Source organism: Lytechinus pictus, chromosome 9 (assembly GCF_037042905.1).
Source record: "Lytechinus pictus isolate F3 Inbred chromosome 9, Lp3.0, whole genome shotgun sequence".
Classification (NCBI taxonomy): domain Eukaryota; kingdom Metazoa; phylum Echinodermata; class Echinoidea; order Temnopleuroida; family Toxopneustidae; genus Lytechinus; species Lytechinus pictus.
Window position 1 is genome coordinate 8,587,662 of NC_087253.1, and position 13,139 is coordinate 8,600,800.

At 36.7% G+C, this 13,139-nt stretch overlaps 1 protein-coding gene across 1 annotated transcript; it reads left to right on the forward strand.

Annotated features, from left to right (window-relative positions):
- The first annotated feature begins 1,812 nt into the window (after positions 1 to 1,812).
- Positions 1,813 to 13,139, forward strand: LOC135155491 (uncharacterized). Its single transcript, XM_064104611.1, has 7 exons — positions 1,813 to 2,440; positions 5,877 to 6,049; positions 6,512 to 6,589; positions 9,726 to 9,894; positions 10,344 to 10,411; positions 11,160 to 11,288; positions 12,575 to 13,139. The coding sequence occupies exons 1-7, from the start codon at positions 2,236 to 2,238 to the stop codon at positions 12,719 to 12,721; spliced, it is 969 nt and encodes a 322-aa protein (XP_063960681.1). The 5' UTR covers positions 1,813 to 2,235; the 3' UTR covers positions 12,722 to 13,139.

Genomic DNA, 13,139 nt, shown 5'->3' on the forward strand with positions numbered 1-13,139 from the left:
AACAGGAAACCTATTTATCCATTTTTTTTTTGTTTAGTAGCATGCGTAGTTTATTAATAGGAAAGAATTGTCCAATGAGCTGTCCTCTATCATTGTGGCTGAACGTCCACAGACTGAAGACGTGTCTGCGCCTTGACATGCATCAAGCTGAAAACAGATAAGTTAGGCCATAATTTAGTAAATGAGAAAAAAATACAATAAGAAAGTTATGACAATTTAAAGTTTCGTTTAGTTTTCACAAAACAGTGATACGCAGAACTCATTGACATGCAACTGAGTTTATAGTCGATGATGACCATCACTCACTATTTTTAGTTTTTTACTGTTTGAATTATATACAATATTTATTTTTTACAGGTTTGACGAAACGGATCAACTTGATTGATCCATGTAGTAAACAAACAAATTAAACAAATTTAATTCCCCATGTTCAAGAGGAATTAATCATTGTTTCACCTGACAATGAGGAGAAAATTAGAATATTTCATATAGTAATGTACACAAGAAGTAGTGGGTGGATGACGTCATCAGTCTCCTTATTTGCATACCGACAAGAATGTGCATATAATTGTTTCATTTTGTAAAGTGTAGGTTGCTCTGCATTATCATTATAATAATAAAAAAAGGATACCAGGTATGACCTAGGCCCGCAAGGTTTTTACAAGTAAATGGCAAACTGCAAAATAGAACAAGAGTCACACTACCATTAAACATTTCAACGAAAATTTATTTTTAAAGTGTAAATAAAACAACTTAAACGTTAAGCCCTGGTCACAAGCCGCCGTTTTTTTTTTTTTTTTTTTTTTTTTTTTTGGAGGCACGGTCGCTACGTTTTTCTGCAAACGTATGAAGAAGTGGCGAACGCAGAGAGTAAGTGCGTCAACGCACGTTACTCGTACGACTACGCAAGGTGTAAGTTCGCAGCTCGTGCGCGGCCCGCGTGTCACGCCTGGCAGTGAGCGATTTTGCAACGTACGTCGCGCACGGTTTAAGTGATCAAACCTGCTTACAACGTACGATCTTCGTGCGTTTGGCACATTATATTACGGAGGCCGTATTTGCACGTGCTGCTCACGTACACCGTCCTTAATTACTCGCACGTTGTAACTGCATGCACTTGCGATGAACATGAGTTTTTTTGTTTTTTTGCCCGATGCGGTGGGGTATTTATATATATAGAGAGAGATAGATTGGTCTTTCGAAGTTCTTCAAGATGCCGCCTCTTCTACCCCACATACTCCATATATTTATGATACTGCAAGAGCAACTTCAAGTGGCAGTCCCTTGTAAAAAAGTACTGCGATTACCGCGGTACTACTGCGGTACTACCACAGTACTACTGCGGTACAATTGAAGTACTTGTAGTACCGCGGTACTACCGCGGTACTACCGTGGTACTTATGCAGTAGTACCGCAGTACAATTGAAGTACTTGTAGAACCGTGGTACTATCGTGGTACTACCGTGGTACTTATGCAGTAGTACCGCAGTACAATTGAAGTACTTGTAGAACCGTGGTACTATCGTGGTACTACCGTGGTACTTCCGTGGTACTTATGCAGTAGTACCGCAGTACAATTGAAGTACTTGTAGAACCGTGGTACTATCGTGGTACTACCGTGGTACTCTTGCAATAGTACCGCGGTACAATTGAAGTACTTGTAGAACCGTGGTACTATCGTGGTACTACCGTGGTACTATACCGTGGTACTCCTAATCACTAAATATGGCTCAGAATATGCTTATATCTGTATCAACATCCATTTTTACTAAATAAACTGGTTTTTAACATTACAAATTGTGATAGCCAACAAATTCCTCATGTATTTCTTGGTTTTTAATTTCTTATGTATTTGTTTGATATTATATTTTTTTTGTTTTTCTTTTTATGGAAAAAATATTGAACATTATTCAACAACTTTTAGCCCCAAATCAAATGATTGCAGTGATGAAAAAGAAAAATAATGAGGGTTTTGACTATTCTTTGAAAAAAAAAACAATTCCCACAGGATTTGTACACAAATTTATATAGGCTAATTAATCTTTACATGCAATATGGACATTGAACAGTAAAATCATGCGATGTAATATGTACGCGATTGTTTGACAATCGTGATCACCTGAAGGACGCATGCGCGTATCTCGAAAAATCACGTGACGCGCGTGCACCTTTTTTATTGGATCGTAGAAAGGCGCGCGCGATCGTCTATTTTTCATTCAAGATCTCAGCTTCACTATGCCGCCGCCACCAGCTTCAGACGAGTTCTTCTGTCTTTTTGAATTTGAAAGCGATGACAGCGTCGAAATTGGACCATTTTCTTGGATATTAGACACGGACAAGGATGTGGATCCTGAAAGCTATGTCGATCAAGCTGTTGAAGTTATGTGGGTCAGTGGCAGCAAAACGGAGAAGTATCGAGCAACAGTGTTGGCTGTAAATAGTAAGTCCGTACGTAGACAGGAATAACCGTCGTTTCTGGGGATTTATTCAACAATTTCTGACATTTTACTGTAATCCCCATGTATGGTGAGTGAGCCAACGCAGTTCAGCGGAACAACCAAAATACAGAGACTGTATACAAATAATGCATGCAGCCGAGTGCGTTAGTGGAAATGCAGAGCACGCGAGGTTTCTTTAGATAGGAGTCGCACTGTGCACGAGCCGCTTGCGGCGAGTGCCCAGTGTGCTCCATCTGAAGAAACCGAGCTTTCTCTGCATTTACTTTTACGCACGACAGAGCAAGTGCATTATTTGTTTTATAAAATAGCAACACAGAAACAATTTTTTTTAAAGTTACAGTACAGTTTTGTTGGACTTCTACCGCACTGGTTTGCTCGAGCGTGCAATGTCAATTTTCGTTGCACACCTTTTGCACTACCGTGCAGTGCACAAAAAAAGTTGGATGTCATGTGACGCGTATTGACCAATCGCGATGCTTGAAATAATACAGCTATTTTATAAAAGCTTTTGGTCTAGTCCGTACGGTGTACCCATGCAACTCAGTCCCATGCATCATGCATGCATTACTATACGATAATTGTGGTCATAGGCCTAGGCCTATATTTACAATGACGTACATGTCAACGAATAATGTCAAAAATACATATTCTCTGCATAAAATCAAATTGAAAATTATATGATCGGCTGCACAATCTCATAATGAACACATCTGATGTCATACAATATTTAAGTCTAAAGAATTTAACGTAGGCCTAGGCCTACATATTTTTCTTCAAGTTCAAATCGACTTTCAAATAGATCTAGGGCCTAGGGGCCTAAACCTTCCAAAAAGAAACTGCGTCTGCGAAGCCGAAGACAAACGTGTGCATGGCCATGGGAATGTAACATTATTGTTGACATGCTCACTCACTGCCACCATTCCTAATCCTATATATTCTTGTCATATGTGTAAAACACCTTGTGTATGTTAGTAGATCTACTTGTGACTCATTAACCCATCAAGGACGAGAGCTATTTAAAGCCTAAAGGCTAAAGGCCAAATTGATCATTGTTTTCCTCTACAAATTGGCAACTCGTATTTGTCGTAAATTTTGTTGGCCATTATTCGTTAAAATATCACTACCATCCCACAAATATGCGGGGCTTAGCCTTAGGCACTGATGGGTTAACAGTCAATTGACATGGTCCATTGACTTGTAGTTGTACCACTACCAGTATTACAGTCAATGTACTATTAATTAGATCTATATTGATTCAAATTGTTATTTTGGTAAAAAAAGGTCTACAATTGCACACCCCCCTGGCATTTCAACAAATATTTGGCCGATTGAAATTTGCACAAATTGATGCTCTAACTAATAATGATTGATATGTGACAAAAATTTCAAAGAAATTCGAAGGCGGGAACTCACGATATCGCCTTATCGGTGTCAACATGGCAATGGCTGCGATTGCGATGCCGATGGAGAGTAGTTGTTGCCTCCGATCGTACAACCAATTGTGATGGATCACAAACAATTATAACGCTGTGAGTGTGATAACATTAACAAGACTTTTTACATTTTTTTCTGTTATTTTTTCCCTTATAATTTATATTCATAATGGAAAAAAGTTTATCACATGTTATGATCAGCGTTATTATTGTTTGGGATTGATCACAATTGGTTGTACGATCGGAGGCAACAACTACTCTCCATTGCGATCGCATTGGATGTCGATGCCGATATCGTAATGTATTAATCATTATTAGAGCATCAATTTGTGCAAATTTCATCTCAATCGGCCATACACTTTTGAAATGCCAGGGGGGTGTGCAATTGTAGACCTTTAGGCTTTACCGTTATTTTTGTTAACTGAATTTGACTTTGTATTTGAATGTTCTACTAGCTACTCTTCTATATTATAAACATTGTCTGTGATTTATGTTCTGATGTTCGTACATTGCCATGATGTTGGTATATTGCAGTGAGTGCGATGTAAACAGTGGCACTGACCACATGATCACGTAGTACTAGTAAATTTCCAAGACCAAGCCTCACATGCATTATCAACATGTCTGTTATTTAAAGGAGAATGAAACCCTTGAAACTAGCTGAATCCATATCAAAGAGAAAAATCAAAGAAACATATTGTTGAAAGTTTGAGGAAGATTGAATGAATAATAAGAAAGTTATGAGCATTTGAATATTGAGATCACTAGTGCCATGTAGATCCTCCCATCGGCAATGCGACCAAGATCTGTGATATCACACACGTACAACTCCCTCATTACTTTAGTACTTATTTCACTTATATTCTCACTTTTATAGAGTCTATCACAAGGTTAGGTGTTTTCTTTATGAGATGACAAGTACAGAGGTTTCACAACATTATATCATTGATGAATCGTTTGTCATATGATTAGAATGAGCAAAAAGATATGTTTTGGGGTATATTTTCAGTGTCCGAATGGGAGAGTTGTACGTGCGTGACATCACAGATCTTGGTCGCATTGCCAATGGGAGGATCTCCATAGCATTAGTGATCTCGACATTCAAATGCTCATAACTCTTTTATTGCTAGTCCTATTTTACTCAAAGTTTTGTTGATCTTATTCTTTGATTTTTCTGCTTTCACAAAAGCTAACTTGCTCCAAGAGTTTCATTCTCCTTTAACTCCGGGCATCGCTAGCAGATTTTTTTTTTTTTTTTTTTTTTAATTATTTTAAAGCAGTTTTTCGCTGCGCATTACTCCCATTAGACATTTTTGGCTCCGGATCACTAGCGCTGTCGCGCTAGCGATCCCCGGAGTTACATGTCTGTTAACTCCGAGGATTGCCACGCTGCGCGTGGCGATCCGAATCCACTCAAAAGTGAACAAAAAAAGTTCACATTTGTGCAGCTGAATTCAGCTTTAAAATAATAAAATCATGCAATACTTAATTACCACCAAAATATGACGCAATATGCTAGCTTTGCTGTGCCTCCATAAAAGAATCGGATTTCCCCCTCCATTCGGCACAAATTCAGTCATTTAATGGCTTCCGAGACTTCCCTCCCGTGGCCAACTGCACAAATGTGAACTTTTTTAGTTTTTTGTTCACTTTTGAGTGGATTCGGATCGCCCCAGAGTTATGTCTGTATGTGTGGCGCTGACGAGCTGCATGAATGATGAGGTAGGTACTAGAAATTGACAATCTGACATAAACATGATTATGTGCATGATTATTTTTTAGAAGTGCCCTAGCCTGTTAAAAAATTTTTTCGGGGTCTCCCTGATATGTTAAAGCAATTATCATGATTATGGAGACATTTGAAAAGTGATTTTTGTATTAATTATTTCCATAAACCAAACCAAATGAGGAGTGGGAAAGCTCCAAGTGAGTTTGTTTGAAATTGTATAGTTAATTTTTTAATTTGTTTCAAAATTGTTTAAAGGATCCAAGGATAATCTCATCAGAAAAAGGAACAAGATGTGTGACGGGCAATCAATGGAGACTGATAAGGAAACTGGGAGAGGGAAGAGAAAGAAGAAACCAACACGCACATACATGTATTCATCTTCGGAGTTGGAGACGGATGATGAGGGGCCTCAACCAAAAGAAACAAAGGTGTGTGTACATGTGTCATATGATATCCCAACACTGGAAGTAATTTTTGATGACTGACAGATTAACAAAATCTTTCTATCCAGTTATCATTTACAAACTCATCAACAAACATAGTCAATAAATCCTTTACAGTTTACAGAAATAACATTGTTGGCTTTGTTTCAATATTATGCAGCTCAATCATATTTATAAACAAATGTTCTGGTTAAAATGTATGAGGAGGGATATTTGTTTTCAATTTGTAGAAACAGAATAACATGTTTTTGCTCTTTTTTAAAATTTCTTGGGTGCTTAATACAGATGGTTCTAAGCGTCTACATGTTGCTAAATTTTTCTTCATGAAGTAACTGCAATCGCCAATGGTTGTGTAACTTGTGTGCCTAGACAATTCCCAAGATGCTAAACAGTACTATTTAAAAAAAATCATAAAATTGTTTTTACTTCTATCTTTTCCTTTTTCAGAAATCAAAATCAAAAATTTCACAGTGCAATGAGATGGCCAGGGATCTCAGGAAGCAAATGTTTGGTGCCAATGAAACGGTATGTGCAGCTATTTAAACACCTTGGAATTGCAACTTGCAAGCGTGATTAATCTAAGGTACCTGTTGATGCATAGTAAGCTATAAGTTTGTTCACATATGCAAAGTGTCCTAAAATCACTGTTATATGACAATTAACTAAATGCTCAGTCCTGGGCAAGTCCAAGATAACGCGCGTGTTACGTATGGGACATTTCAGAGGCTTTTATTTCCAGAAAAATGGTGTAAAGGAACTTTGATTGCATTGAATTTAACCATGGTGATTGATATCCAGGAGAAGTGTATTCATGTAAAAAATTGTGAGAAATGACCTTGACAATGAGATTTTAGAAGAGAAAATGTGTGCTGTTACGTATGGGACCAGAAGAAAAGAGATTTTTTTAATTTCTTTTTCAAGTTGAAATTGCTCAGAAAGTATTTCATTTAAAACCTTGAAACTCACTGTGATAAAAGTCACAGCACTCAAGTTTACCAAGGATAAATTTCATGTAAAAAGGCAGAAAGCTCTAAGTACAGGCTCTGATTAAAGACAGATATGACGTGTTACGTATGGGACATTTTTTCCCCTATTCGTTTAGTGTGTGGAAAGCGTATATTGGATTTTTGGTCTGGTTACCAAAGTGAAATAAGCTGTAATTAATCAGATTTGTTTGCAAATTGTCAGGAAAATGAAATTCCAATAAAATTTACAACCATAATCATATTTGATTATATTTTTCATTTTTATCTATTTTGTTTCATACGGGCATGCTGCTAATCAACCACTAACTGATTTGAACATGTATTTACTAGTGCTAATTATTATAGAAGTTTTGATGATATTTTTTTGTTTTTTTTATTTGGGGGTGGGGGCAATTTTTATACATTCACTGGGCTTTTAAGTTGTATAATTAAACTGTGTGAAAATGCCTTTTCTATTGTTCAAGAAGAACCACTTGAGTAATACCAGCTATAGATCTACAAACAAGTATGATCATTCTGTGCGAATATAATGAACCACCGTGCACCGTTCTTGGTCTATATTAGTGTATTTTCCCTAAATATGAAATGCCATGAAACAGTTGCATGATTTCTAAAATGAAAGCATACACACCCTTGCTTTTATCAAATACATCTTTACTACCTGTAGATTTAATCTTGAACAGGGGGGCCACAATATGAAATAATACACAGTTAAAATTCTTGATGTTGTCACAGTTTCTAACAAAACTTTTCTGAAAGGCTATTTTTTATGGGCATCTTCTGCATCATCACATAATTTTTGTAAAATTTGTTCTTTTTTTTTTTTTGTTATCCCTCTTCACTGTATTTATCTTACTCAGTAGCTACACTTTCCTCTGTAAAGATGTGAATTTCTTGATTGGTAGTAACTGGTGGAGGTAAAAAAAAAAAATCTGTCTCTGGTTCATTAGCAAAGCTGAACTTTGTTTTGCAAGACTTGTTTTCTTCCTCATGATTCCGAGGCTGACAGTAATGGCAACTGTCTGATTGTCATATATTTTCACCTTTCTTACAAATTAATAAATAAGAGGGTATTTTTTAATCAAATTATAGCATTCTTTCAATCTGAATCAGGTTCTTCTGGATGGCTTAATGTTGTTGCATTTCTTGAAGAACAAATGTGCTCCTTCATATTCAGATTGTTCTCAAATGAAGTGATGACTTCTGTATGGATTATGCTCTACCTAAATTAATATATTTTACACATTTCATGCTGATTTATTTTACCTACCTCTCCCCATTTAGAATGCAGCAGTCTAGTATTGTCTCAAGACAGTGGCTGCAAGATTGGGATGCATGCTGCAGGCTCATTGACCATTCATGTACTGAGAAACTATTGATGCCTGCTGCATGTACATTCGCATGCAATATATATGGGGATGTCCCATACGTAACACATTGTCACATACGTAACATTATTTCATTTGCTAATTAAAAATGGGTCTAATTGTTATTTCTTTTCTTTCTAACCAGTATCTAACTTCTTAACACAATAAATTAGAACTTCCCAGAATAGCACTGCAATAACTTTTACAAATTCAGAAATAAACTAAAAAAATGTCCTCAATTTGTTACGTATGGGACAATCGCTGATAGGACGCGACCTAATTTGCATAATTAATTGCGTCGTGCATAAATTTTCATACCAAATTAAAATAGATGATGAACCTCTTAGGTCCACATATTAATAAAATTTCAATTGTGTTCCTTTAAAGGTGTAGATCAGTAGTGGTTTAGGAACTCGAAATGTATTTGAAATCAGGTTAATGGGTATTTATATAAAGAAAACATCATTAAAGAACTATCGTGGAATTTTGGACACCTAATTTTACTTCTGTGTGATTTTATGAATGAAAAAAGGTTGATCTTGTATCCATCGAAGAGCGAAAATTCGTTCGTAAAATTCAAATATCAATACACACGGCCGTTATCGACTTTTGTACGTGGGCCACGTACAAAAGTAAATATCTGTTTTCTTTGATATTTCAGCCATTTCTGAACCGATTTTGATCAAATAAACGTGACATTTGTTTAAAATTAATGATCTTACTTCAGTATTTTTAGTTATTTTCATTCCAGCTCCCAAAATAGTTAAATGGTTCCAACGCCCTCTCGCCCACTACTGATCTTCCTCTTTAAATAATAATGATTTTTTATATTTGTCCCATACGTAACACAGCATTTCTAATTTATGCAAATTAAGTCACTGAAATTTGCATAAATTTGCATGATACAATTTATTCCTTCACAGAATTTTAAATTTCAACTATCATGCTTCAAAATGACACCAAACATTTCAATGTTGAGCAAAGATGAAATTTTGTCTTCTCAGGGGACCTTATCTTGGACTTGCCCTCCTATTGATTGCTACAATTTTAACACATTTGAATGAATCCTTTAAAATTTTCATTGAACATATTTAGCTAAGTAATTAAACATTATAAATGTACAAAGTCAATATATTTAGTTAGATAAGTATGCTAATTGCCATGTAAAATCTTACAAATCCTAATTCACAGTGAAACCTTGTTATTGGTCAAAATTAACTAAATCCTGTTATGACGAGGTAATTGCGCTGGTTCACATTCATAAACCATACTTTTTAACTAGTGTCCGATTTGTTATCATTCTGACAGAAAAAATCAAATGGACGTACGGCAACGGGAAGTGGAACAAGTGGTGAGATAATTGACCTGAAAAAGCAGTTGGAGAAATCAAGGAGAGAGACTGAGGATCTGCAGGTGAAGCTGACTAAGGAGAAGGCAGTTAGGGAAAAGATACAGCAACAGCTGTTGTTTTTGCAAGGTACAGTATTTCCTCCCATTATTTAGTATTCAAATGCTTGGACAATACCTCATAGTCATATACCTCACATATTCGTTAAACAAACCTTTAGTTTATGGTGCCCTTTTGAGCCCATTTAAATAATTCATGTTGAATAGTTGGTAAAAAAAAAGTTGGAATGAGGGGACTTGTTCCATATGTTAACAACTCTGTATAAGCCTTCTGAACTTTGTGAAATTCATGGAGTGGCTTCTTTTTCTGAGGTATCCCAATCTCTCAAAGAAGTTTTCTACTTTTTTTTATCTGTGTCATGATCTTATGTTTGTATTAAATCTCCAGCTCTCTTCTCCATTCTAGAGTATTCAGCTTCGGTTTGGCAAATTTTTCTTCATATAATACCTTCATAGTTTTAAATAGTTCAATTTTTAGTGGTATGAATAAATATCTATGTTATTTTGTTTTTGTTCAAGGAGTGCCTAAATTCATCGAAACCTTTAAAGGGTTCATAGTGGATATGGAGGAGATGTCGAGACTCAAGGTATGTTGTGAATCTTAAGGGGTGGTCACACTGGACATGACTATACCCACGAATTTGCTGTATGCATGTGGTACGAACTAGTGCTCTATGTCTACTGTTCACATATTTGCCAATGCCATGAGAAAGCAGTAAGAATCCGATAACACTTCCATCAAGAATGGAGAAGAACCAGTACGATGTCTTGCGAACTCAGTATGATTGCAGTTAGAATGGTGGACAATACCTATGACATTCTTACTGCAATTGTACCAAGTGTGTAACCCTCGTACTGGTTCTTCTTTCTTGATGGAAGAGTATCGCATATTTACTGCTGTCTCACTGCATTCTTGTGGCATTCGCAAATATGCATACAGTATGCATTGAGCATATGTAGGTATGGTCGATACATGGCGAACTACGATCGTACAGGTTAATACCGCAGGCAAATGTGTACAGCATTTGTGGGTATAGTCATGACTGTGTGATCACTCCTTTAGGCAAAGCGATTCCAGGCCAGCGTGCATTTGTGTTTATGATGAATTACTCTGGATGGATCGTTATATTGTATAGGTCTATGAAAACTGAATCAGTGGGAATTAGTAACTATTTAGAAGTCATTTTTTAGAGGAGGAAACATGCATGCAAATCTCTTATGCTATTTGCTATTTTCTGTTTGCTTTTGTTTCCTTTGATTGCTTGACCTACTTTGCAGTAAAATCTTGGTAAATATTTGATGGTATGAAATATGGATTTTCGTTTTCATTGGCAGGCTGATCATGAAGAGATGCACTGTCCATCAGGAGGGTCATCTACATCATCCTCGCCCGCTCGTTCCTCGCCCGCTCGTTCCTCCACCCAGTCCTCCACCCAATCCTCGCCATCATCAGCACGACCACAGGTAATTACTTCATGTATAAATATTTTAGTTCGACTAAGTGGCCCAGATTCAAAAAGAAAATTTGTACATAACCATGATTAACATTGATTACTGCTCGTATACAAGATAACAATTTCTAATTATATGATGGTTCGAGCTTGCAAATCGGCAAAATATTTCAGAAACATTTATTTGTTGCATTAAGTGTGTACTGTCAATATTGTTAACAGTATTTAGTCCTCACCAGGCCAGGTTAGTCTATAGCCCGCACCCCCCCCCCCACAAGAAATCTCGGCCCCTTATAACGAGGTGTTTGGGACCATCGATTTTACCTTGTCATAAGCGGTATCTCGTTATAAACGGCAGATTCAATAACACATATAGAAACACATTTACAATTGGGACCAAAGGATTCTCCTCGTTATAAGCGGTACAGGGAAACCCCGTTATAACGAACTCGCTTATAACGAGGGGAATCCTTTGGTCCCGATCGTAAATCTGTGTTTTATATGTATTATTAAATCTGCCGTTTATAACGAAGTACCGCTTAATATAACGAGGTAAATTTGATGGTCCCGACCACCTTGTTAAAACAGGGTTACCTGTACTTCATTATAAGCGAGCTCGTTATAACAGGGTTTCCCAATATCATGATCACTTCTGACAGATGTACCCGTCCATTATGTAATTTTTACTCAGATTACAAAGCTACCAGCAATTTTGATTTGATAATATTTTCTTCATTCATTGTTCGTTTATAGTGGAAAATGTGTGCCATCATGGACATTACATATTTGGGCAAATTATGTAATGGATCCTGATGGTACACATTTTATGAAATAGCTGAACATTTGATGAGCCAAATGTTTGTAAACTTGTAGTGTATAAACTTGTTCATAGCTTTGTATTCAAAGTACAAGTTACATCCTTTAAATTGTGCGATAGCGGAAGCAGGATTTTTTATAGTTCGCAATCGAAGATCCATCTAGTTCATATTTGTAATGTCTTTGACTCTGGAATAGCCCGTATCAGCCTGCTTATTATAAAAAGATATCACTGCCCAATCTATGCAGGGCTAGTGCTTAGCTTTTTATTTACAGGTGAACATAACACATTAAATATATTTGATCATAGACTTGTGTGTTGTAGAACCTAACAAGTTTGTGGCTAATACAGAGCTTCTTTCTTATTTCTAGTGGCCAAATAAAATTTCAAGTGGCCATTGGCACCCAAGTCGTGCTATGATTCTCATTTACCTACCTTGACTATAATCTTTTTTTTTTTTTTTTTTACGTGTTCCTTTGCAGGTCATGTCAAGTCAAAGTTCCCAGGAGTGTCATCATCGGAAATCCGCATCGTTATGCGGAACAAAGTTGGCAACGAAATTAAGTTGGCCAAACGTAGATCTCAACCGAAAGAGAACCAAGCCAAAGAAAACCAAGCCAAAGAATTAAACCAAGAACCACAAGATGAGACCGAATGAAGCACTTTGTCAAGATGACTAATTAATTAATAATGAGCTAAGTCTTGTTACTTACTAATTATCCCCTGTTCACTGACCAGAGGAGGCAAATTTGCGCGACCTGCCACATTCTTCGCACCATTCAGTGACGAGGTCAGTAACATGGGCCTGCCGAACACTGCCAGCATCAGAGGACTTAACAAGCACATGCATATTCTGTTCCAAATATAATTTAGTATGATCATCATGATGCGACCTATCCGAGTATGCCATGTTTGGTACGTTTCTGGCACTTCTGAATCGCCCGTCGCTCCTGTGTATTTTTTTGGTTGATTGGAATATGTTTTAGACCACAGGCATTGCTATAATGCTTGCTACAGACCAACATTAAAAAAAATAATAATAATGTT